At 44.8% G+C, this 26,123-nt stretch overlaps 1 protein-coding gene and 1 pseudogene across 5 annotated transcripts in view; both read right to left on the bottom strand.

Annotated features, from left to right (window-relative positions):
* SH3KBP1 (SH3 domain containing kinase binding protein 1) overlaps window positions 1-26,123 on the bottom strand; it is a 343,711-nt gene that overhangs the window by 272,445 nt on the left and 45,143 nt on the right. For 2 of the 5 annotated variants that reach the window (XM_073799198.1, XM_033850008.2), the window contains exon 1: window positions 22,750-22,880. The exons of 1 other annotated variant lie outside the window; for it this stretch is intronic. Coding sequence is in view for 2 of the 4 variants with exons in the window: in XM_019927681.3 (XP_019783240.2) it covers window positions 22,750-22,907 (158 nt within the window). In the remaining 2 variants the exon portion in view is untranslated. Of the gene's footprint in view, window positions 1-22,749; window positions 22,908-26,123 lie in introns of those variants that run through there. 2 more of the 5 variants (XM_019927681.3, XM_019927680.3) reach the window with 2 other exon arrangements.
* Window positions 567-20,868, bottom strand: LOC109548717 (emerin pseudogene; annotated as a pseudogene).

Genomic DNA, 26,123 nt, shown 5'->3' with positions numbered 1-26,123 from the left:
AGGGGCCAACGTCATGCACCTCATTCCACAAGGAGCTAAATACATCTGTGTGTGGCTTTCGTGTTAACGTATGCGGTGACCACATATTAAAGAGACATTCACATTTTCACCTTTACTCTCCCTGAAGCTCCCTCGAGAACTTCTTGTCTCATGTTCCTCAGTGGCAGAAAGATGATGAAATTTACCCCTGAGCCTGGGGGCAGGGGGAAACACATTATTTCAAAGCCCCTTGGGAGTTAAGAAACTAAAGTGAAATGAAACATCTCCTGGGCAGCCCTTGAGGTGTGCTGCCCACATGCCCCTTCAGGACAGACCTCCTGTCTTCAGCATCTGCCCCAGATCCTAGGCTGCTTTCAAGCTGAGGTCGCGCTCCCCCCCCGGCAGCCCCTGCCAATCACTGCCCTGGGGGGCAGGCAGGGAGTGTCAGCGCCTGGCCACTTCTGCCTGTTTCTGCCCATTTCTGGTCCTCCGTTGGGCAGCCTTGGCTCAGAAGCTCCCTGCCAGGCTGACTGGGACGAAGGGCATCGCAGACTGTGGCCCTCCCTGCACAGCTCCCCCACCCTTCCATCTTCCAGGGCTGCTACTTCCCCCACCACAAAGAAAACCTGCACCCCTACCTCCAGCTCAGCACCGCTGCCCACAGCATCCAACTGACAAACACCATCTCTGTATTTTTCCAGTCTCTCAGAGTGGTTGAATACTTCTATTAATAGCTAATATTTGTTAACTGATTAATAAGTATCAAACACTCCTGTGAGTTGCCCTACACATGTGATCTCATGCATCCTTCCAAGGACACTAACAAAGAGGTATACCATTGTGGCCTTCCCATTTTTCACAGGAGGAAATAAATGGATACCTGGGCATAGGGATTAAATAGGTTCCCCAAGGTCTTGGGGCTAATAAATGCAGACTCCGGCTTCTAGATCACTGGGCACAAACTGCTCCAGGTCAAAGCCCACTGAGTCCTGGGCACAGACCGCAGTAAGGACGTGCTGAATGTGGCTGACCTCACCAGGCTCACAGATCACAGCAGAAGAGGCTGAATGAAATGACTTAGTAGAAAGACAAGGGCACAACAACAGGCTCTCTTCCAGCACACAATGTATTGTGGGGAAGGGGGAAGATCAGCTTTTCAATATTACCCATGCTACAGACGTTTTTACATATATAAAGAAACCTTAAATGAAAATATGATTTTTAAAAGGTCATCATCGGGACTTCCCTGGTGGCGCAGTGGTTAAGAATCCGCCTGCCAATGCGGGGGACACGGGTTCAAGCCCTGGTCCAGGAAGATCCCTACATGCCGTGGAGCAACCAAGTCTGTGTGCTACAACTACTGAGCCTGTGCTCTAGAGCCTGCGAGCCACAACTACTGAGCCCGCGTGCCAGAACTACTGAAGCCCGTGCGCCTAGAGCCCGTGCTCCGCAACAAGAGAAGCCACCGCAATGAGAGGCCCACACACCACAACAAAGAGTAGCCCCCACTCGCTGAAACTAGAGAAAGCCCGCGTACAGCAAAAAAGACCCAATGCAGCCAAAATAAATAAACAATTTTTTTAAAAAGGTCATCATCAAATAAAAGTCAAATGGATGAGTTGAAAATCTAAAACGGAGAAGTTTAGTTATCATGCAACTTGTTCACATATGAAAACTTTTATTCTAAAAATTACCATTTTTATTTTAAACAACTACCAATGATTCCATTTCATGTTCTTCAATAAACTTTGGAAGATGGTATACATTCCTTAAGGGCTCCTTAAATAAAGATTTTATACAATGCATCAAATTTACTTTGTGCTATAAACTTGGAATGTTCTGCTCCCTGTTTTTGGAGACGCCAACTTTTTTTTCACCTCGAAATTTATCAGCCTGAAGAATTCGTACATTTGGCGGGCATGTGAACCTAACTTTTTTTTTCAATTCTAACTCTTACAATATGATTTAAGAGCTCCAGTACTACCGATCACATTTTTTAAAACCTTAGAGACATTCTGTACTTAAATGCATGAACATAATAGGAGAGTGTTATATTTTGCAGTTAAGCATAGTAGCAATTTTCATTTATATGCCCAAACCTGGACTCATTCTGGAAGGGTGGGGGGGAAAGCCCCTACCCTGAGCTCCCCTTATGCCAGGTGCTCATCATTATTAATAACAATATTCATAATGTGTAGCTGGACTTAACATACATTATTATTTATTCATCCTTGTGTTCCCAGAGCTCCCCAGTACCTGGCACGTGAGAAAATAACTGCAGCCCTTACAAAAACTCTACCAGGATCTGAGTACTGTCTCCTTTCACAGATGACGAAGCTGCTTCAGGAACTGCCCTGGCCGTCTAGTGGTTAAGACTCCTTGCTTCCACTGCAGGGGGCGTGGGTTCGATCCCTGGTTGGGAAACTAAGATCCTGCATGCCGCGCAGCACGGCCAAAAGAAAAATTATAAAAAAAAAAGAAGCAGCAGCTGCGTCAGAGGCAGAGGAACCATCCGAGGCTGCTCCACTGCTCGCCATGGGCAGCGATCTGGGCCCAGCCACCTCCCCCCACCCAGAACCCCCCTTGCCGTTCATGCCCCACGCTGGGAGCCACCTGCGGAGAGGGCCCGGGCCCAAGTGACCACTCTCTCCCCCTGACCTGAAGCACCTTCTCCTCCTACCTTCCAGAACATTCACTTGCCTGGCTCTTCTCCTCCCCTTCTGACCACTCCCTGTCAGTCTCAATTCTGGTTTCACTTTCAACACTGGAGGACCCAAGACTCCTCTCGCCTCTGACCACACTCTCGCCCCTGGTGATCTTGATCTTTGAAGGACCCCCAAATTCCTATCTCTAGCCTGGCCCTGCCCCTTGAAATCCAGACTCACCTCCTCAAACTGCTTGCCAGGGCTCAGTACAAAAACCTTAGGGTCACCCTTCTCTCCTCTCTCCCTCTCTCACAATACACATCCAGCCTTCTCAGCAAATCCTGGGGGCTCTAACTTCAGAAGTATCCAGAATCTGACCACTTCTCCACTGGTCTCCCCTGGATTCCTGCATTGGCCTCCAAACTGCCCTCCCTGATTCCACCCTTGCCCCTTGCAGTCTGTTCTCAACACTGCAGCCAGAAGGAACCAGTGAGAGCATCCCCGGCCAAATCACTCCACTGCTGCCGTGAAAACTTCCCATCTCACTCAGAGTCCCAGGGCTTACAGTGGCCCCGTGACCTCTAAGCCCATCCTCTGCTGCTCTTCCCTGGTTGTCTCCTCTCCAGCACAGTGGTCTCTGTTGTTTCTCCAATGCACCAGGGACTCTCCCTCCTCAGGGCCTTTGCATGTGCTATTTATTGCCTCTGCCTGAAGGGCTCTCCCACAGATCCCCACAGGGCTCCCCTGCTCACTTCCTCAACTCCTGACTTAAAGGTTACCTTTTCAGTGAGGCCTTTGCTGGCCTCCCTATCACAAACTGCAATCCCATTCCCAACATTCATATTCCCCCTCCCCTGCTTTTTTTCCCTCCAAATACTATATAACTTATTCATTATATGTAAGTCACACAAGAGCAAGGATTTTTGTCTGATTTGTTCAGTGTCTTCCCTGGTGCCTATAACACAGCAAACACAAAATAAACATTTGATAAATGAATGAAAGAAACTCAGAAAGCTTAAATAACTTGCCCAAGGTGGGAGAGCTCAGCTCTCAGCTCTCTGACCCCAAAACCTGTGCTCTGAGTCACCATCTGTGATAAAATAAAGATGCTTTCTTTTTTTTCTTTAAGTGAACGGTCTTTTTATTGCCTGTGGAAATGTCAGGGTGGCCTTTGGTTAATCTCCAATGAGGTGAATGAATAGGAGGCATGCAATGATGACACCCATGTTCTTCTCTCCAGGAGAAGGCTCTTGCCCTCCTAGGCCCTAAGGGTCACAGGCAAGTAGGGCCAGGAGGCTCCAGAGGAACACCTGTCCAGGCGCACCATGCTGCAGAGGCCCAGGCCTGCTGCCTCCCTGACAGCACAAGGCCGGGGAAGGCAGTGTTTGCTACACTGCCCCTGTCCCAGCACCCCCAAGCTAGAACATGCATAACCCCCCTCCCCCAGAAAACACTGCTAAGGCAGTCATGTAGAACTTCAAATATCAGCTGGCCCCAAGCCACAAAGCCAGAGCATTAGGGCTCCGCCCGGAAGGGGGCGCTATCCTAGGCCAGCAAGCAGCGATAGATAAGATACAATATTAGAGTAAATATCAGAACTTGAAGCAGGTCGCTCCAAAGTGGGAGCTCGTGATCCTCGCCCAGATCAGCCTCAGGGACCCACTCTTCTGCAGCCTCAGGGGCCCACTCTTCTGGCCGGATGGCACGGCGGTCCAGCCACGAAAGAGGAGATGAAGGCGAGGACACGGCAGAGGTGGAGGAGTAGCTGGGGTAACGGGACAGGCCCAGGGAGCTTCTGGAGATGTTGGAAGCTGGGCGGTAGTGTGCGATGCTCTGGTAGGCACTGTCCCGGCCATACACGGGGCGTTCCCTATCGTTGCCCTCCTCTTCAGAAGAGAAAAGACCGTCATCGCGACCCTGGTGCTGAAAGGTGTCAGCACCACGGAGCGAAGCCGAGGGCTGGCGGAAGCCCTCGGATGTGCCCGCAGACTCAGGCTCCCCGTAAGTCGTGGTGGTCAAGTAATTCTCCTCACAGTAGTCACGATTATAGCTCTTGCTCTGGTAAAGTAAGGCGTCCTCTCTCTTGGGCAGATCGTACACATCCGAGTCCACGGACGCTGAATCTAAGTCCGAGGACCGACGGGACAAAGAGGAGGACGATGAGCTAGAGCGCGAGAGCCTCCACCTCTGGGTCTCATACTCGAAGATTTTCTTTTCGTAGAACTTCCGATTGGAACCGACGATGGGCCCGTGTGGGATGTTGTACTGGCGCAGCAAGGCAGCCAGCTCGGTGTCTGACAGGGCCGCGTAGTCGTCCATGGCGGGCAGCGGGCGGCAGAGGCCTGGGGGTGGCCCGGGCCTGGTGTTACGGGCGGAGCTACGACTGCCTCAGAGCGCGACAGGAGCAGCGCGAGTGCCTCGGGAGCGGCTACGCCCGCCCGCGTCACGCCTGCGTCACAATCGCCCGCGTCACGCCTGCGTCACAATCGCGTCCAACCGCGGCCCCTGCGGGCCCCGCGCCCTGTCAGTAAAGATGCTTTATCACTGCACACTCAGATACCTACAGACCTGATAAAAACTCAAACCAAGTTACATAGCGAGGGGTCCATTAACCCAGCTCATTTGCTGCTTTCATTAACCTGATATTCTCTTGGAAGACTAGGGGGATTTAAAAAACAACAATTTAGAAAAAGTAACATACACCTGGGAGCTACCCCAATCACAAGAAGCTGAAGGATGAATGCACCTCAATCCCTGAGGAGAAGTAAACAAATCAGATCAAAATACATACTTTTCCATTTTAAATAAACTTTTAAAAATCTGAGAAATAAAGAAACCAAAACCCCTACTATTAACATTTTAGCATTTTTGCCCCCTATACACACTGTTTGGTAGTTTGTGTAACATGCTACATATACAATTATGTACCCTGCATTTTCACTCACAGCATACATATTTTCTATATTACTGCGTACATCCTTATAGCCCCCAAATTTAAGGCTATGTGGTATCTTGTCAGCAGGCAATGAACTCTAAGCTGGTAAAAAAACAAAGAACATAAGCATCAATTCAACATGGAAGCCTGAGACCGCTGCTCATCATGCCATCTTCAAATCGACTGCTAGCTCCACCACTGAACTTGACCCAGCTGCATTTCCCAGGGGCCAGGAGGATCAGTTCCTTTGGCAATCCTCGGGCCATATCGCTTCTGGAAGTCACAGCTTAAGACCACGGGTTATTTAAGTGGCCACTGCCACTACCGTGCAAAGAGTAAGGGCTAAGTTTCCAACGGTGCCAATAACCACAAGTGTGGGGAAACAAGCAACAAAGATAGCCACCCATTCAACAAATATGGAAAAGCACTGCTGTGCGCCAGGCACCGAGGACACAATGCTGCACAGAGGCCATAGGGAAGAGGGACATCGTCAAATAGCCACAAAAACAGATTTTAAATCCCAAGAGTGACAAGTGCTACTGAGGAGAGAAATATCGCACCACAAAGACTCACAGAAAACGGGTGTTTATAAGAGTCAGGAGGTTGAGGATGGTTTCCCAGGCAGAGAAAGCATTAATGGGGTGCAGGGAGGGGAGGTGGGAGACAAGGCCAGAAAGAAAGGTGGGGGTCGGCAGCCCATGGGCTGACCACGTTCAAGAGTTTAGTCTCCAGCTTAAACCAAGGGAAAGGCCAAGGAAGGATCTTTAAAGTATGTGCAGTGCCTGGGGAAAGGAATGTGATCAGATTTGTATTTCAGGATCATCACTGGAGCCTCAACGTGAGGCAAAAGCAGGACGGCCGTCAGAGCAGTCCCAGGATGAGCCTGCCCCAGGAGACGTGCCAGGCGGTGTCCTACACCCAGGCCCTTTCATCAACACTGTCTCCGAGGCCCTCCACCTCCTCTCGCCTGCACCCACTTCTTTCCTCCTCCACTCTTCTCTCCTCCCGTTCTGCTTCTCTCATTGGCTCTGCCGCTCTCCAGGCCAACCACAGACAGGTCAAATGGTGACACCTCCCTGTACCTGCACAGTGGGCGGGGCTCCCCTAAATCCCAGCCATGCCCAACACAACACAATGCAGATGACAGAATCTGACCACGGGAGAGATGACTGGAACACCCAGGACAGGCTGGAGAACTATGGCGTAAGGAAAAGAGGATGGGAAAGTGGTTGGTTGGTTGCTTTTATTTAAAGGTTTTTTTTAATGTGGACCATTTTTAAAGTCTTTATTGAATTTGTTACAATATTGCTTCCATTTTATGTTTTTTGGTTTTTTGGCCGCGAGGCATGTGGGATCTTAGCTCCCCAACCAGGGATGGAACCCTCACCCCCTGCATAGGAAGGCGAAGCCTTAACCACTGGACCACCAGGGAAGTCCCTGTTTGTTTGTTTTTAATTTAATGGAAAACAAGAACAAGAGTTAGGAATCCTAAAACATACCAATGCTGGGACTCACGAGCAGAGATACAGGTGGGTCTGGGGTACAGCCCGGATGTCGGGATTTTATAAAGCTCCTCAGTGGATGCTTAGGTACAACCAAAGGTGAAACCCAGTGGCATTATTTTTTTAACTTTTTATTTTGAAATAATTATTTACTCACAGGAACTTACAAAAATAGTGCACAGAGTCCCATGAACCCTTCACCCAGCTTCCTCCAGTGATGGTATCTTATATGATTAGAGTACAATAGCAAAAGGAAGAAACTGACATGGGTATAATACTGATAACTACACTATGCCTCTTACTCAGCTCTCATCAGTTTTTGCATGCCCTGATGCAAAAACTGTGTGTGTGTGTGTGTGTGTGTGTGTGTGTGTGTGTAACTCTATGCAATTTGATCCAACGTATAGATTTGCGTAACCACCATCACAATCAAGATACAGAACTGTTCCATCTCCACAAAGTAACTCCCTTGTGCTACCCTTTTATAGTTCCACCAGTCCTCTCCCCTCCCTGTCACTGTCCCACAGCAATCAGTAATCTGTTCTCCAACTCTGTAATTTTGTCATTTAGAAAATGTAATATAAATGGAATCATATAGTATATAACATTTGAGATTGGCTTTATTCTCAAAGCACAATGCCCTTGTGATTCATCCAAAAGTTGGTGCCTGTATTCATTCCTTTTTATTGCTGAGTAGTATTCCATTGAATGGATGGACTGGAGTGTGTTTTTTGTTTTTAACATCTTTATTGGAGTATAATTGCTTTACAATGTTGTGTTAGTTTCTGCTGTTTAACAATGGAGTGTGTTTAACCATTCACCCACTGAAGGACATTCAAATTGCTTCCAATTCGGGGCTATTATAAATAAAGCTGCCACGAACATTCCGGTACAGGTTTTTGTGCAGACATAAATTTTTATTTCTCTGGGATGCATGTCCAAGAATACAACTGCTGGGTCACGTGGCAAGTGCAAAGTTAGTTTTATAAGAAGCTGCTAGACTATCTTCCAGACTGGGTGAACCCTTTTACATTCCCACCAGCAGCGTCTGAGAGAACCAGTTTCTCTATACCCTTGCCAGCATTTGGCATTACTACTATTTTTTTGTTTCAGCCATTCTAGTGCTCATTCTAATAGATATTAGAATACATAGTACTATCTCATTGTGATTTTAATTTTCATTTCTCTAATGGCTAATGATGTTGAACATCTTTCCACGTGCTTATTTGCCATCTGTATATCCTCTTCAGTGAAATGGCTGTTCACATCTTTTAACCATTTTTAATCAGATTTTTTGACTGCTTACTATTGCATTTTGAGAGTCCTTGATTCATTCTGAATACAAGTCCTTTGTCAGACATGTGGTTAGCAAATATTTTCTCTGAGTCTGTAACCTGTCTTCTCATCCTCTTCACAGGGTTTTTCACAGAAGTTTTTAATTTCTTCTGACAGAAGAAATCTGACTGATTTTTTTTTCTTTAATGTCCTTTTGGTGTGATGTCTAAGAACTCTTCACCTAGGCCTAGGTCCTAAAGATTTTCTCTTGTGTTTAATTCTCAAACTTTTATAGTTTTATGTTTTACAATTAAATCTATGATCCATTTTGAGATAATTTTTATAAGGTATAAGGTTTAGGTAGAGGTTCAGTTTTGCCTCTGACTGTTCAACTGACCCAGTACCATTAGATGAAAAGACTCTTTGTTTTATTGGATTGCTCTTGTACCTTTGTCAAAGATCAGCTGGACCTATTTGTGTGGGTCTATTTCTGGGTTCTCTATTCTGTTCCATTGACCTCGGTGTCTATCCCTCCACCAATACCACACTGTCTTAATTACTTTAGCTATTAAAGTAAGTCATAAAATCGAATAGACGCCTTCTACTTTGTTCTTCTTTTTCAAACTTGTTTTACCTATTCTAATTCCTTTGATTTTCCATATAAATTGAAAAATAAGCTAGTCTACAAAAAAACACTTTACTGGGACTTTGACAGGAACTACAGTAAACCTATAGATTTGGGGAGAACGAACATCTTTACCTTGTTGACTTTTCCAATTCACGAACATGGTATCTGCCTATCCATTTATCTCGATCGCCTGTGAATACCTTCATCAACATTCTGTAGCTTCAGCACACACATCATGTCCATGTTTTGTTAGATTTATACCTAAGTATTTCAATTGTTTTAGGATTGATTATAAATGGTATTGTGCTTTTAATTTGTGTTTCCATGTGTTCATTTCTAGGACAGAGAAATAATTTTTGTGTGTGGACCTTGTATCCTGTGATCTTGCTGAATTTACTTATTAGTTCCAGGAGTTATTTTGTAGATTTTTGGGATTTCCTACATAGAGAATCATGTCATCTGCAAACAGGGACAGTTTTATTCTTCCTTTCCAATTCGTATGCCTTATATTTCTTTTCTCAGCATTGTGCTGACTAGGACCTCCAGTTCTGTGCTGAATAAGACTAGTGAGAACAGACATCCTTGCCTTGTTCCTGTTCCGGGGGCGGGGGAAGCATTCAGTCTTTCATCACTTTTAGCATGATGTTAACTGTAGATGCTCTTTATCGAGCTGGGGAAATTCCCCTATATTCCTACTTTGCTAAGAGTTTTTATCATGAATCGGTGTTGAATTTTGTCAAATGATTTTTTTGCATCAATTGATAGGATTATGTGATTATTTTTTCCTCCTGTAGTCTGGTGATATGGTGGATTACATTCATTGATTTTCAAACAATGAAGCAGCCTTCCATACCTAGAATAAACCTCACTTGGTCATAGTACATAATTCTTCTTATATGTTGCTGGATTTGTCTTCCTACTACTTTGCTGAGGATTTTTGTGTCTATGCTCTTGAGGGATATTGGTTTGTTGGGTTTTCATACTGTCTGTCTGGTTTTGGTATCAAGTTGTAATGGCCTCATAAAATGAACAAGAAGGCATTCTCTCTTGTATTTTCTGGAAGAGATTATGTAGAATTGGTGCCTGTTCTTTAAATGTTTAGTGGAACTCTCCAAAGAAACCTTCTAGTCTTGGAGATTTCTTTTTTGGAAGCTTTTAAATTATGAATTCAATTTCTTTAACAGTTATAGGACTACTGAGATTACCTATTTCATCTTGGATGAGTTTTGGTAGTTTGTGATATTCAAGAAATTGGTCCATATCATCTAAATTGTCAAATGTATGTGTATAGAATTCTTTGTGGTATTCTCTTACTGTCTTTTTAATAGCTGCAGGATCTGTAGTGATAACCCCTGTTTTATTCTTAATATTGCAATTTATATCTTCTTTTTTATCTTTTTCAGTCATCTTAAAGATTTAACCGGGCTTCCCTGGTGGCGCAGTGGTTGAGAGTCTGCCTGCCAGTGCAGGGGACACAGGTTCGAGCCCTGGTCCAGGAAGATCCCACATGCCGCGGAGCACCTGGGCCCGTGCGCCACAACTATGGAGCCTGCGCTCCACAACTACTGAGCCCGCATGCCACGGCTACTGGGGTCCGCGTGCCTAGAGCCCGTGCTCCACAACAGAGGCCACCGCAATGAGAGGCCCGTGCACTGCAGCGAAGAGTAGCCTCTGCTCGCCACAACTAGAGAAATCCCGCGTGCAGCAACGAAGACCCAACGCAGTCCCCCCAAAATAAATAAATAAATTTTAAAAAAAACAAAAAGATTTAACCATTTTACTGATCTTTTTAAAGAACCAGCTTTTTCACTGATTTTCTCTGTTGATTTTCTGTGTTCAACTTCAATGATTCCTGCTCTTATCTTCATTATTTCCTTTCTTCTGCTTGCTTTGGTGGGGGCAGGGGATCTTTTCTCTTTCTAGTTTCTTGAGGTAGGAACTTAGATTATTGATTTCAGATCTTTCCTCCATGCTGACTTAAATATTTAGTGCTATAAAATTTCCTCTCAGCACTACCTTAGCTGTGTCCCATAAACTTTAATATGCTGTGTTTTCATTTTCATTCACCTTGATGTATTTTTAAAAATTTGCTTTGAGACTTCCCCTTTGACTTATGAATTATTCAGAAGTGTGTTATTTGATTTCCAAGTGTTTGGAGATCTTCCTGTTATCTTTCTGTTGTCGGCTTCTAGTTTGATTACATTATGGTCAGAGAACATACTCTGTATTATTTCCACTCCTTTAGATAAATTGAGGTCAGTTTTATGACCCAGGGTATGGTCTAACTTGGTAAATGTTTCATGAGTACTTGAAAAAGATGTGTTTTAGGCTCTTTTTTGAGTGGAGTGTTCTATAAATATTAATTAGAACTGCTTGGTTGATAATGCTGTTCAGTTCTTCTATATCCTTGCTGATACCTTATTTAGTAGTTCTTTCAAATGCTGAGAGAGAGATGCTGAAGTTCCCAACTATTATTATTGTGGATGTGTCTGTCTTTCAGGTCTATCCGTTTTTGCTTCATGTACTTTGCAGCTCTGTTGTTTGGTTCATACATATTTAGGATTGTTGTGTTTTCTTAGTGTAATGACATTTTCATCATTGTGTAATGTCCCTCTTTGTCTCAGGTAATTTTCTTTGCTCTCTAGTCTACTTCATCTGATATTATACATAGCCATTCCTGCTTTTTTTAAAATTAATTTTTACATGGTATACCTTTTTCCACCCTTTTACTTTTAATGCACCTATAGCAATATATTTAAAGTGAGTTTCTTGTAAACAGCACATGGTTAAGTCACATTTTTTATCCATTCTGTTATCTCTATCAATTGGTATATTTAGACCATTTACACTTAAAGTAATTATTGATGTTAGGGCTTAGGTGTGCCATTGTATTATTTGTTTTCTCTTTGTTTCCTGTTTATCATTCCTCTTTCCCCTTTTTCTTGCCTTCCTGCGAGTTACTTGTACATTTATCTATAGACGTTTTGAGTATATCTCATTATATAGTTTTTTATTGGTTTTTAGTTTTTTAGTGGTTTGGGTTTTTTTTTTTCGGTTATTACAATATACATATGGAACTTACCAGAGACTACTGGTATCAATGCTTTCCCATTTCAAGTGAAGTGTAGAAACCTTACTTCCATTTGGGTCTTCGTTGCTGCACGCAGGCTTTCTCTAGCTGTGGCAAGCGGGGGCTACTCTTTGTTGCGGTGCATGGGCTTCTCACCGCGGTGGCTTCTCTTGTTGCGGAGCACAGGCTCTAGGCACATGGGCTTCAGTAGCTGCAGCAGGCAGGCTCAGTAGTTGTGGTACACGGGCTTAGTTGCTCCGCAGCATGTGGGATCTTCCCAGACCAGGGCTTGAACCCGTGTCCCCTGCATTGGCAGGTGGATTCTTAACCACTGTGTGACCAGGGAAGTCCCTCTCTCCCCACTTTTTAATATTCTTTTAAAAAAATATTTATTTATTTGGCTGCGCCAGGTCTTAATTATTTATTTGGCTGCACCAGGCCTTAGCTGCGGCAGGCTCCCAGTTGCGCCATCTAGTTCCCTGACCAGGGATCAAACCCGGGCCCTCTGCATTGGGAGCACAGAGTCTTAACCACTGGACCACCAGGGAAGTCCCCTCTCCCCACTTTTTAAACATAATTTTCTCATATAGTATCTCTACATATATTGACATCACACCAGATATTATACCTTATGCTTCAACCATTAAACATAATTTTAAAAGCTAATGAGGATAAAAACAGCCTATTAAACGTACTTCTATTTTTACCCATCCACTGTTTTTGTTTTGTTTTGTTTTGTTTTCTTTCTGGAGTTCCAGGCCTCCTCCTGTTATCATTTACTTTTCTGTTTAGAGAACTTTCTTTAGCCATTATTTAAGGGTGGGTCTGCTGTTGACAAATTTTCTTTGTTTTCCTTCGTCTGAGAGTGTTTTTATTTTCTCTTTATTCCTGAAGGATATTTTCACCAGATGTAGAACTCAGAGTGGAACGTTCTTTTTGTTCAGCACTTGAAAATGCTGTGCGCTTCCTTCTAGACTCCATGATTTCATATTAGAAATCCACTGTCATTCAAATCATTCTGCTGCTATGGGTAAAACATTGTTTCTCACTCTCTGTTTTTTCTTTGTCTAAAGACAAAGAAGTTTTGAGAAGTTTGATTATTATGTGTCTTGGCATAGATTTCTTTGGGTTTATCCTGTTTGGGTTTTGCTCAGCTTCTTGATTCTGATGGTTTATCCCTTTTGCCCAATTTGGAGAGTTTTCACCCATAATTTCTTCGAATGCTTTTTATTTCTATAGTCTTCTCTTCTCCTTCTGGGACTCCAGTGACACAAATGTTAGACCTAATGTTATTGTACCAAAGGTCTCTGAGGCTCTGTTCATTGTTTTTTTTAGACTAGTTTCCATCTGTTGTCTGGACAACAGATAGACAGGGTAAATTTTATTGATCTGTCTTCAACTTCATTGATTCTTTCCTCTGTCATCTCTATTATTAAGCTCATCCAGTGAACTTAATATGGTGATTTATTTTTCAGTTCTATAATTTCCATTTTTTTAATACCTCTAATTTTTGCTGAGATTTTCTAATTATTTGTTTGTTTCAATAGTGTTTGTAATTGCTCATTAAAGCATTTTTCTGATGGCTGCTTTTGTCAGACAGTTCCAACATCTGAGTCTTCCCAGTGTTGGTATCTGTTGATTGCCTTCTCATTTAAGTTCCAATTTTCCTGGTTCTTGGTATGACAGGTGATTTTTTTTTTTTACTGTATCCTGGGCATTTGAGCTATTATGTTATAAGACTCTGGATCCTATTTAAATTTAGCAGGCACTGACCCTATTTAGATTAAGCATATAGATCCTGGGCTACTTTTGTGGGCTGTGATGCCATGACAGTTTAGTTTCTAGAGCCCTTGCAAGGCTATTCTGGTCTTCTTCATTTGTGTTACCTAGAGGTCACTCTGAAAACTTGGGTGGCATTTCACACTGTAGTTTATTTTCTCAAACTTTTCGGCACATTAATTCTGGTCAGATTCATGTACGTGTTGGTCAGGATTTTGCTCAAGATTTCCTACATGGGTTTAATGAATCCCTTTCTCCAGCTCCCTCCTCCGCAACATCTTCCCCACTATCTAGTGGAGAGGGTGAGGGGGGCCACTTACTACTGCTGAGCCCAGGGCAGAGGGTGAGAGTCCAGACTTCCCATTTGGTCTCCACTGACAATATGCCAGTAGGGAAGGAGCAAACTGCCCCAGATACAGTTTGCTATCTGTATTTTAAGCCACACACAACCAGGCTGGACTCTTATCTAGAGGCTTGGGAGGACAATCCACTTCCAAGCTCACTCAGGTTGTTGGCAGAATCCAATTTTTGAAGCAGGAGGTCTGAGGTCTCCATTTCCTTGCTGGCTGCTAGCCAAGGTTTGCTCTCTGCTCCAATAAAGTTGCCTGTATGCCTTCTCACATGACCACTCCATCTTCAAAGCCACAAGTCCTCCTCACAGTTTCAACCTCTCTGACTTCCTCTTCTGCCACTAGGAAGAGAAATTTCTCTTCTTTTAATGGCTCACGTGCTATGATTAAGCCCCCCTGAATATCTCTCTTTTGTAAAGTCAACTGCACCATATAACATAACACAATTACTGGAATGATAGCTCATCACATTCACAGGTTCTGGGGATTCAAGGAGTGGAATCTTGGGGACCATTGCTAGAAATTCTGCCCACCTCACTACCACTGGGTAGAAGGCAGCGTTTAGTCCAGTGTCTAGTTAATGCAGAGTATCTGCAATCAGCATGTGTTAATTCTAATGGACTCACATAGAGCACTGTTTACATATTGGTGCGTTGTTTTTGTATTTGTGGTACACATTTGTTTTTACAATTTCTAGCATGATTATGTTTCCTTATATATTCATAAACATACTTTAGAAATAACATAATATTTTCAAATGTAAAACTACAGGTCACAGGCTACCAAGCCATGTGCTTGAGAAAAGATATTAAAGAGGATGACACTGCCCGTCAGTCCCATTGTACAAAAGGAGTGCCCAAGCTTCATCAAGCAGCAAGTCACATGAATTTTTAAAAATATTCCAAGGCCCCTACACCAACTCCTGCCCCTACTCCAAACTTCTGACGATGCAGTGTGCCTGGAGCAGGGCCAGACTGGAGACTCACTGGTTTAGGGTCCCCTGTGGGACAGCCACACTATACAAGTTTAAGTGTCCAGTAATGATCACAGCAACATCTTACATGGTTTAGATTTTGACCTGTTAGAAAGCTGGGGGTTGAAACACATGATTCCCAAGTCCCTTTCTAAGCTCAGATTCGATAATCCGGTCATTAAGAAAATAAAACTCCATTATGCATAATCAGCAAGATCAACTCGGTCAGGGGACCACTCTCCCTGAGTCACAAGACACCCCTCCACACAGACACACACACACACACACACACACACTCTCTTCCTGCATTGCAAGTGACAAAGCCTGAGGAATCAGCCAACTGGTGTGGCTTTTATTGGCAACACACTTGTCTTTAATTACTCCGAACCCTTCCTGGAGTACCTTTTTTTTTTTTTTTCGGTATGCAGCCCTCTCACTGCTGTGGCCTCTCCCGTTGCGGAGCACAGGCTCCAGAAGCGCAGGCTCAGCGGCCATGGCTCACCGGCCTAGCCGCTCCGCGGCATGTGGGATCTTCCCGGACCGGGGCACGAACCCGTGTCCACTGCATCAGCAGGTGGACTCTCAACCACTGCGCCACCAGGGAAGCCCGAGTACCATTTTTTATAACAGCATCTAACAGGCTCCAGTTGTTAATTTTAAGATTTTGTTCCCTAAAAGAAAACTATATATTGAAAGTTTAAAGAATAATTCGAGTTGGAATTGGTTGTTTGCAAGGACCCCACAGATGGGGAACAACTAGATAGTCACACAACTGGATTATTTACCACTCTAAGAAAAGACAACCAAGATCCTTCTGAAAAGCATACCCTAAACACCACAAAATAACAAGCCTCCTTACAAATGAGTAAAATGAAATATTTTCCCGAACTGACTTGCTTTCAGAATTCATAGGAAAAACAGCACCAGCCCATAAATCCAGGCAAAGATTGCTCTTTTGAGTTGAAATACCTGATTTCTGAAGAGAATCCTTTAAAATGCAGAAAACAAGTTCACAACCATGATTCTGAATATAGAATAGCAACCTGGAAATCTCTACTTGATGCCACTTGTAAAGTAACTTTTTAATTTTTTATTAACTCAAGACTAGCAGGGGCTTCCCTGGTGGCGCAGTAGTTAAGAATCCGCCTGCCAATGCAGGGGACACGAGTTTGAGCCCTGGTCCGGGAAGATCCTACATGCTACGGAGCAACTAAGCCCGCGTGCCACAAGTACTGAGTCTGCACTCTAGAGCTGGCGTGCCACAACTGCTGAGCCCATGCTCCACAAGAGAAGCCACCGCAATGAGAAGCCTGCGCACTGCAACGAAGAGTAGCCCCCGCTCGCCGCAACTAGAGAAAGCCCGTGTGTAGTAATGAAGACCTAACGCAGCCAAAAGTAAAAGTAAATAAAAGTTAAAAAAAAAAAAAAAAGACTAGCAGAGTAACTGAGAGACTTCTCTCCAAGTGGTACAAATGTGCAAAATATTGACAGGACACTTGGGGAAGGCAGGATGCAGCGGGTAATAATGGTGAGGGGCTTAACCCCATCAGGACAATTTGGACACCCAGATAATGCTGCCTGCTTGAGCTCAGGGTCTGGCGCCAGTCTGCTCAAGTTCCAAAGTTCTCTGCTCCTCATAGCTTGTAAGTCTTTTAACCTTAAGATGCCTCAGTTATCTCTTCTAAAACATGGGCGTGATAAAAAAAATGGTATCTATGCCATAGACGGGTGTAAAGGATTTAATGAGATAAAGCATGTGAAGGGCTTAGGCTCACTCCTGCCTGGCGTTAAGTGTTCAACAAATTTTAGTCCTTGTACACAGACAGACACGAGCAGATTATACATAATGCATACAAAGCCAGGCAGCCAGAATGTTGTCATTATTATTCCATAAAGTAACACAACAATCAGGGCCAAAAGATAACTGTAGGTTCACTTAGCGTGTTCCAACAGAGCTGTCTGATGAATCCAGTCAAAACCCTCACAAGTGGCATTTTAATCAGGACCATATTTGCAGAACAATGTCTAACATGTGCGCCCCAGAGTAAAGTGTGACCAAAGGCCAGGTCACAGGAGCTAACACTGTCCTCCTGTGGAAGAAGTTACATTCGTAATGATACCTTGTTCCTTTTCAGGCGTCTCATTTGTGCTCACAGCCTCTGGTGCCAGCACGTCGCAGCCCGGTAAACGCTCCCTGAGGAGTTCGGCTTGACCCCCACCCCCGAGCACATCACCACGAGAGTCGTGCGCAGGACGAGGCTGCGCACACTATGAAACACGCCTGGAAAACTCGCGCCGCCTTTCCAAGAGACACAAGTACCTTGAAGACAATATCCCATACACTTCACAAAATCAGTGGCCCTTGGGGTGAAAAAGCAAAGTGAAATGGGATCCAAGAGATCTACTTCAGGGTCTCTGAGTATAGAATAGCAACTTGGAAATCTCTCTGTTATGCCACTTGCTGAAGTAAATTTGTGATTCTTTCTGAAATCAAGACAAGCAAAGTAAGCGTGAGCTTTGTCTCAGACTGGTGCAAATAGGCAAAAGCCTCACCTTCCACCTCATCGATGAAAAATATGACCATTTTCACCAGCCACTTTACACAAATACAAAAAAGGCTCTGGATACGCCAGAGAGAGATCTAAAACACCTAGCAGATGAAAGCTGAGGCAATAGGAAACAGCTGAAAACTGTTACACTCAGCAGAAGACCTGCAACTACAAGTAAACACACCTCGGCCTTCGACAAAGGGGCCTGTGGCTGCGGCGCGTGCTAGTGTTATGCCCACAGAGCGACTTAAAGATCAACAAGCACATTCTTTTAACCCCTGCTGCAGTTTCCTGCTTTCTACTCAAGAGCCTGGGTCCCGCTGCCCCTCACCAAAGGTCGCCCCCCAAAGCAGGCAGACCCGTGCATGGCAGCCCAAGCCATGGGTTCAAGGCCTCTGCCTTTTGAAATTCCTTTGTCTGTCTGTGGATACATGTCAGGAGAACTCAGGAAAAGGCTGCTAATAAATCCTTTGCTGGACTCATGGCCACTGTTGTCTGCCTCTGAGGTAAGGTTCTGAAAGGGGGACACTGGTCAGTGAATCCAACATGGGGAAAATGAACCCCTGTGAAAGAGCCCACATCTGCCTCTCATTGGTGGCTGTCCTTCTGTTCTAGGTGGTAGTTTCAGGTCTCAGGAGGGCAGCCATTTTTTTTTTAAATGAATGACTTTGAGGATTTCATCCTAGTGACTCCTACTATTATATCCCATATTATGCTCTATTGTGGTCTATACAGAAAAAAAATACCCAAAACTTGGAAATGAAGCCAAAAATGATCATCGTGTGAACTTTTAACGTCATGCTGATCCATTTTCTAATAAGTGTGCCCCCCGCACCACGAAGGGTCATCTGATTCCCTCTGAAAACATAACCTGACTTAACCAACACTTTATTAGGACATTTTACAACTCTATAAAAGTCTGAGGATAACATGTAGAAAAACAATAAGGTACGCCATAGCCTCTTTTTCTTTTCTGGTAGAGATGATAACCCCAGAGGTTAAGACTTTACTGTCCTCTAAGACATGAACCCATTTTGATCTTCTTTGTCCTTTTTTTAAAAATTTTATTGAAGTATAGTTGAATTTACAATGTTGTTTTCATTTTGATCTTCTTTGAACATTCCTCTTTCCATGGACTTTTTAATCAGTTCCTCACATCCTCACTGAATCAGTTTTGTTATTATGCTAGTTCTCTCATTAGATGAGTTCAATAAAACTTTGACACATGCTCTCTACTGGCATGTTTTTAACAATCTAAGAATGAGCCTTTGATAGTTCATGGGCCCAACAATCAAATGATCCCTGGGACATTGAGTTCTGTGCTTAAGGACCCCTCAGCGGTCATACTCAAAAGGTCAACCATGCAAAGACCAGCACATTCAGGCACAAATGAGGCCCCAGCACAGGTGGGACACCCCTCCTCCACAGAGGCCACATATGTAAACAGAGAAAAACATATATGTTGAAAGTGAGGGAGGGCAGTAATTCCACTCCTACACGTATATACACAAGAGAAATGAGTGCCTGTCTCCATAAAATACCCAAACTGGAAACAACCCAAGTGTCCTTCCACAGGAGAGTAGATAAACAAATTACAGTTTATTCATAAAATGGGATACTATACAGCAAGAACAAAGCACTGCTATACACAACAACATTCTGTTGTGCAAAAGTAGCCATATATAAGAGAGCACATATTGTATGACTCCATTTACATGAAGCTCCAGTACAGGCAAAACTAACCTATGAGGACAGATTGCCTATGAGAGGGGGAATGACTGGGAAAAGGCATGATGGAACTTTCTAGAGGGATAGAAATAAAATTGATCTGGATGATGCTTACAGAGGCACACACTTACATTAAAAAAATTATCAAGCCATACAATTATGACTTCAACATTTTACTCTATGTAAATCGCACCTGAAAATGAATAAATTTTTTAAAGGAGGAGGGATAAAGAAAAATGTATTCTAAAAGAAGTGGATGAGAGAGAGGTATAGAGAAGAAAGGGAAGAAGGATTTTAAAAGATTCTTCTTCTACATGTACAGTAAATAAATTAAATAATAACTAACTAAATAAAAGAAAAAGAGGAACAAACCCAAAAAGCCACGGGGCCTGGTTAGGTACATTTACGGGTGCCAACAAATTTCAGCCCCAGAGCTGGCAAAGCCCAGGCATCTTCTTAACGATGGGATGGCCGGACTGCCTGGTATTTTTCCTTTGAGAAATTGAGACAACACAGAGTTGCGGGTGGGTACTGAATCCCCAAACTTTAGGGGATCAGGTTCATTTGGGACACTGTTTAAGGATCCGATAAATGAATCAAGAAAATGCTTAAGGTAAGCTCTCTGACAGCGGTAACACTGGCATAAAGGTACACAAATAAACAACGGGATGCCACAAGATTACCCAATTCAGTCTGGGGACAGATGATTCTTAAGCCAAATAAGGCATGTGTAAACCCACTTCCAAAACTGTGAACTTATGCCAATATGATTATTAGTACCTAAAGATGTATTTTCAGCTTCTAGAACTCTCTATGGCAGTGTTCTTTATTGTTAAACCCTACGGCCTCCACCTACTGGATTTTCAATAATAGGCCTAAAACATTCCCAGTGGGTGAAGACTTGAAGATAGACTCAGCCATCCGAAAGAAGAGAAGTTTCTTTTTCTGCCAAGTCTAACAGCCACAAGTGGTACAGCCCCAGCCGGTCCTGCCACATCCTTTCTGGCCCAGGTGGAACAAGCACCTCCCAAGCATGAGACTTCCCCGCCCTGGAGGTGCTCTAGCCGAGGTGAGACAAGTGTTAGGCAAGGGCAGGGGCTTCCAGGCCAGGGGAGAGGGTCCCTTCCTTCACCACAGGGACAGCGGCACACTCGGAAGGTGGCCGGCCACATGCTAAGTGATTTCCACGCACTGTCTCCTCTAATCCTCAGACTAGCCTGATGAGGCAGTCGGGCTCGGGAGGGGGAGAAACCCAGATGGCACACTCGAGTTAGGTAATCTGAGGTGGGATTAATAAAGAGGCTTTTACAAAGTAGGTGAGGTAGAGAGACGCTCCGGGGAGGCAGCTGAGGGCTAGAGACAAGGGAGCCCCAGGCCTGCCGGGATGAGGGGAAAGGAACGTATAGAAGAAAGGGACTTGATGGGAGCAGCCACCATCTGGCAGAGGGACACAGCCAGACCCAGGCAAGCCTAGAGCGGGGAGCCGGCGGGATAACCCCTGACCTTGCTGGCCTCCCCCTCCCTCCCGCCATCTCCCACCAGCCTCCCCTTGAGACAAAGCGCGTGGGCCACCGTGGGGCAGGATCCGCTGCCGTGGCCCACGCTGGCCCAGCCCAAGGCCGAGCGAATGGAGCGGGCTGGATAGAGGTCCTGGCGGTGAAGCACATCACCCCGCCCTGGTCACAGTGACGAGCTCCTGTTCCCCGGTGCTCCCGGGGCTCTTCCCGCGTTGCCCTCCCTGCCCTGGCCTCCACAAACGCTTATGGTGCCCCGGCCCTGAGCAAAGGCCAACCTCGAGGTTTCAGAGGCTGTGGATCTGTGGTTTGGAATAAGCCAACAGGACACATTAAAGGCTTCCAAAGCGGGGCCCACCTTCTAAACTGGAGTTGGAGTCCCTTCTCCTTCCCACGGTCCTCCCCTCTCACTCCTTCCTCCTTCATCTTCACTGAAAGCTTTGCCTCTTTTATCCAGAAAAGTCCCCCTTCCAACCCAGAATTTGGCTGAACTTCAAGGATGGTCCTTGTCCCCAAATTGGGGATTTTGTTTGGAAGGGCAAAAGGATTCACCCTCATTTACACATCAGTAGACTCAACCCAAGGGGACCCAGATGTGAGACTTTCCTCCTCTTAAAATGGGAGAGAGAGGGCTGCCAGGTTCAACTGTAGTCCAAGAAAAAATGTCTATCCTCCCACGACTGTTCACAGAAAGCAAGGTTTATCAGCATGTAACCCACAAAACTCTCCCCAGCTTTCTGCACACCAAGAAGAAAGGACAAGGAAAAAGTTAGCAGGATCCTCTGAGGCAAGATCCTGAAGAAAGATGAAACTGGCTTTCTATTTGTTCTAGACTGGGGGCGGGGTACCGGTAGAGGGCCCAGGGGGTGAAGCCTGGAGCATATCACTGTTCTTCCTCAACAACCCCCTTCCATAAAACCCTCCCACGTAGCCCACACGGCTCTTTAAGGGGGGCACCTGCTTCTCTGGGCCCAGCGTCCCCTACACCACCTGCCCCCTATGGCCCCAGGTCTCAGGCATGGTCTGGTGCCACCGGAACTACAGCAGGGGCCCCGGGGATTCCTGCACACAGCTCTCCCCACCAAGAACAGGCCCATCTGGCCCAGCGCTGGGCAGGAAGGATACAGTCCAGGGACTTTTTAGACCCACTTGGTATTTCCCTCTGGGATCAGCCTGCAGGTGATTTCCCGCCCCCCCCCCCTTTTTTAACCTAATTCCCACTATTATTTACAACTGTGTGGTATGAAATTTCTTAACACGACTGAGTTACATTTTTTGTAATTAACCCTTCTGCAAAGAGCATAATTTTCAAAACCTTACTGAAAAAACAGATTTTACTCAATGCTTCATGGCTATGAAGGGGAAAAAGAAAATAATACTGCTCCTATCAAGAAAGCAATATGATACAAAGCTAGAAACATGGCATAATTGGAATTCTGCATTTAGTTTGACTGCTTCTTGATTTAAGTGGTCAAAACTGAGTTTCACCTCCATTTTGAATGGAATGGTAAAGGGCAAGAGTCTTTGAAACTATCAAAGCATAAAAAAAGTCCACAAATAAAACAATTTGACAAGCTTGACATTTTTCCAGCATTTTCTAAGTGATACACAGTTTGGAAAGAGAATATTCCGGGCCTTAAGAAAGTGATTTCAAAACAAATATCCCCCGATATGAAGGGCAAAGCTATACGTGCTCCTCTTGACAGCATACAAGAGGTCAAGCTCTTAAAGAGTCCCATGAAATTCCTCCTCGAGTGCCGCCACAGCTTTGGGCAGTAGAACCCACACAGGAGACAGGAAAAGGGTTTCGCTTTGTACTCACTCTTACAAAGTTGTCAGGGAACAAACCTCTCCTGCCATTGATCTGTCCCTCCCACCAGCCTCCATCCTCCTTCCTGATGTTGGTGATGATCTCACCCACGGTGATCGTCAGCTCATCGTCGTGCTGGGCCTGGTAGTCAAACTCCACTATGGCCTCCACTGGAAGGAACAGGGACCAAACAAAAACAAGAACAAAACAAAACAGCACTTTAGATCAGATGTTGGAGAAGTCCAAAGCCCAGCAGCCCTGGAAGGCCAGGAAAGTCATATTCAAGGGGCTTCCCCTCTACCAATACTTAAAATAACAGGGCCACACATGGTTGCCCGACTTCGGTTAACCTGAGGCCTGTAGCACAGAAACCACAAAGTGCTGGTCTGCGGTCAGGCACAGGCAGAGTGGCCTACAGGTCTCAGGGCCAGCAGGGGCTTCAGAGGGGAAACCACACAATGACAGAAGGCCAACAACACTTGTGCACCACCCCGCCCCCAGACGGAGTCCAGCAACATTTCCCCAAGTGCAGAGGTGGCAGATAACTACAGGTGCAGGTTCGGCTCTCAGATGCCCTCTCCTTCACCAAGACTACGTGATGCTAACCTCTCTGGGCCTCAGTTGTGCAAAATGTGGGTGATGATCATTCCCACCCTACAGAGATAATGCCCGCCTCTCAGCAACAACTCGTGTGAACACAGCCGATAACAGAGGGCCCCGCCAGCCCAACCAACAACTCAGACCGCTCACATCTGCGGGCACAACTGCCTTCACAACAGATGGCTTCTTAGGCAGCAATACCATTTTAAACTGTTCTCCCAATCCACGGTGATTTTGTATACTTGGTAATAGGTGGAGGCAACAGATGAGGCAGACGGGTCTTCTGGTACCGATGCAAATTAGCAGAGCCAACCAATCCAGAGGCTGGTTAGTTTATCTATACATGGATTAAACAACTCATGTGTCTTTGGGCCTCGCCTCATGCCCACCTCAGTCAATCTCCTGTCCTTTTCGTTTTGTATTTGCAGCTTAATATGAATGAATGGATGGACAGACGGACGGATGGACAAAGGGAGAATGAATAAATACAAGGGTAGTGAAAATTAGGTGTAACCCCAAGCAGCGAATTAGCAACTTAGAAATTACAGTAAAAGAATGGAAGTGGAAAAGATAAGTGAGCTCTATAAAGAACACATACGCAAAAATGAACTCAAAATGGATCATACACCTGAATGTAAGAGCTAAAACTGCAACATTTTTGTAAGAAAGCATACGAGAAAATCTTAGTGATCTTGGGTTCGGCAAAGATTTCTCCAATGGGGCTTTGGTGGCACAGTGGTTAAGAATCTGCCTGCCAATGCAGGCGACACGGGTTTGAGCCCTGGTCTGGGAAGATCCCACATGCCACGGAGCAACTAAGCCCGTGCGCCACAACTACTGGGTCTGCACTCTAGAGCTCGCATACCACAACTACTGAGCCCACGTGCTGCAACTACTGAAGCCTGCGTGCCTAGAGCCCGCGCTCCGCAACAAGAGAAGCTGCCACAATGAGAAGCCCACGCACTGCAATGAAGAGTAGCCCCGGCTCACCGCAACCAGAGAAAGCCCGCATGCAGCAACGAAGACCCAACACAGCCAAACATAAAAAATAAATAAATGTATATATAAAAAAAGATTTCTCCAACGGGAGACAAAGAAAGCACAAGTGACTTTTACAAATTCAATATATTGGGGTAGGTTTTCCAGGAAGAAGGTTGGTAGGTGAGGGGCTCCTTGTCAAATGCACTTTGCATATCCATTAGGGATACACTCTCAAAGTGTTTCCAGATCAAACGACCCCGCCCACCCAGACTGGTGTGCTCACCTTGTCCACTTATAATGTCAGCTAACCCAGACAGTTCATAAGCAACTCAAAGCAGAATTTGCTTTCCGAGATTAGTTTTGCATTCCAAAATTAGCTGGCTGACTCTGCTGTCAGAAATCTGCCCAGGCTGAAGTTGAGTTGTGAACCATTTTCATCACTTATCAACAGAAAGGAGAAGCATAAGAGCATAAACAAGGCAACCTTTTCAGATTTCTCCTGGTTCCTGACAAGTACAAAGGCAGAAACACTCCAATTTTCTTGTATCATATTCTCACCCCAGCAGGTAAAATGAGTCATCATAACAATCAGAACCAGGTCGATTAAAAAGCAGCTTTCTTCAAATTACCTAGACATGGATCTATTGAAGCTTTGCTATCGGAATGGAGATTACAGTAACCACTGTTTATGTGCCAGACACTTTTCCTGCATTATCTCACTTAATCCTCACAGTATTATGATGCCCACCTTCCCAATTAAAGAACCTGAAGCTTAGCAAAGCAGTTAAGCTTATTTTCTGAGCCAGTGCCCTCCAAACTGGGATGCACTCACTTCAGGAATTAGTGAACAAGATGAAAAAAAAAAAAAGAAAACATCTATTCATTGTTTTCATTTTAAAAAGAGAAACATTCAACTTCTCTAACGCTCCAGTTGCAGAATGACACCAGCTCCTTCATCCAGCCTCTAGGTCAGGCAGTCAGGGGTGCTCGGAGGGCATGGAGCGGCCTGAGGGACAGCTGTGCCCCTAGACAAGGGCGGCTGCCAGGGCCAGCTTTCAGCTCCATGGGGCACCCTGCAGTTCTGGGAGGCCTCTTGGTAGAGCCTCTTTATGACTATTACCCCTTTTAACTAAAATCACCCTCACTAAATGGATGAGAGACTTGAGAAGATTTGGGTAAAGAAAGTAGGGGTTGTAGATAATACTCAACACACGACCAAGTCAACAAGAAAATGGTGGAGCTGCCACTTCAGCCCCTGGGTGGGAACTCTTTGTCAGCCATGTTGGGGGGTGAACACGAGGACAAGCCAATCAGCACAAAACACTCTGAGTTATCAAGATAATTTGTAATATGGGTTTTCTCCCACCCTTGATATAGGTGTTTAAGTTATCTAATTATAATATGGAACTATTGGGTTTAGCAAGATATTCAAAACTATGTACCTGAGCCATGAAGACAAATGTCCATTTTTCACCAATGTCTAAAACCACATAATAGTCAATCTTATGTTTTCCATAAGTTCATTAAACCTAATAATAAATATTTAGAAGCTTCTTTTGGGTTTTCTTAATCAACTAGTACAGCAATATATTACATGATCTATAAATAAATATATGTATGGAGATAGTCATTTTTTTAAATAACAGGTATTATTATTTTTTTAACAAGAAAAGGCTTGGAATACTGACCTAGGCTCCCCAAGGCTGCTCCTATCTTAGTACTTAGAGATGAAAGCTCATAGCTTTTCTGATGGGGACAGAAAATCACCCTAAGTGGAGTTGGGGGGAAGCAGCACATGGGGCCTG

This window comes from Tursiops truncatus, chromosome X (genome assembly GCF_011762595.2).
Source record: "Tursiops truncatus isolate mTurTru1 chromosome X, mTurTru1.mat.Y, whole genome shotgun sequence".
NCBI lineage: Eukaryota > Metazoa > Chordata > Mammalia > Artiodactyla > Delphinidae > Tursiops > Tursiops truncatus.
Note: the sequence above shows the minus strand (reverse complement) of the source record. Positions and strands in the feature narration are given on the sequence as shown.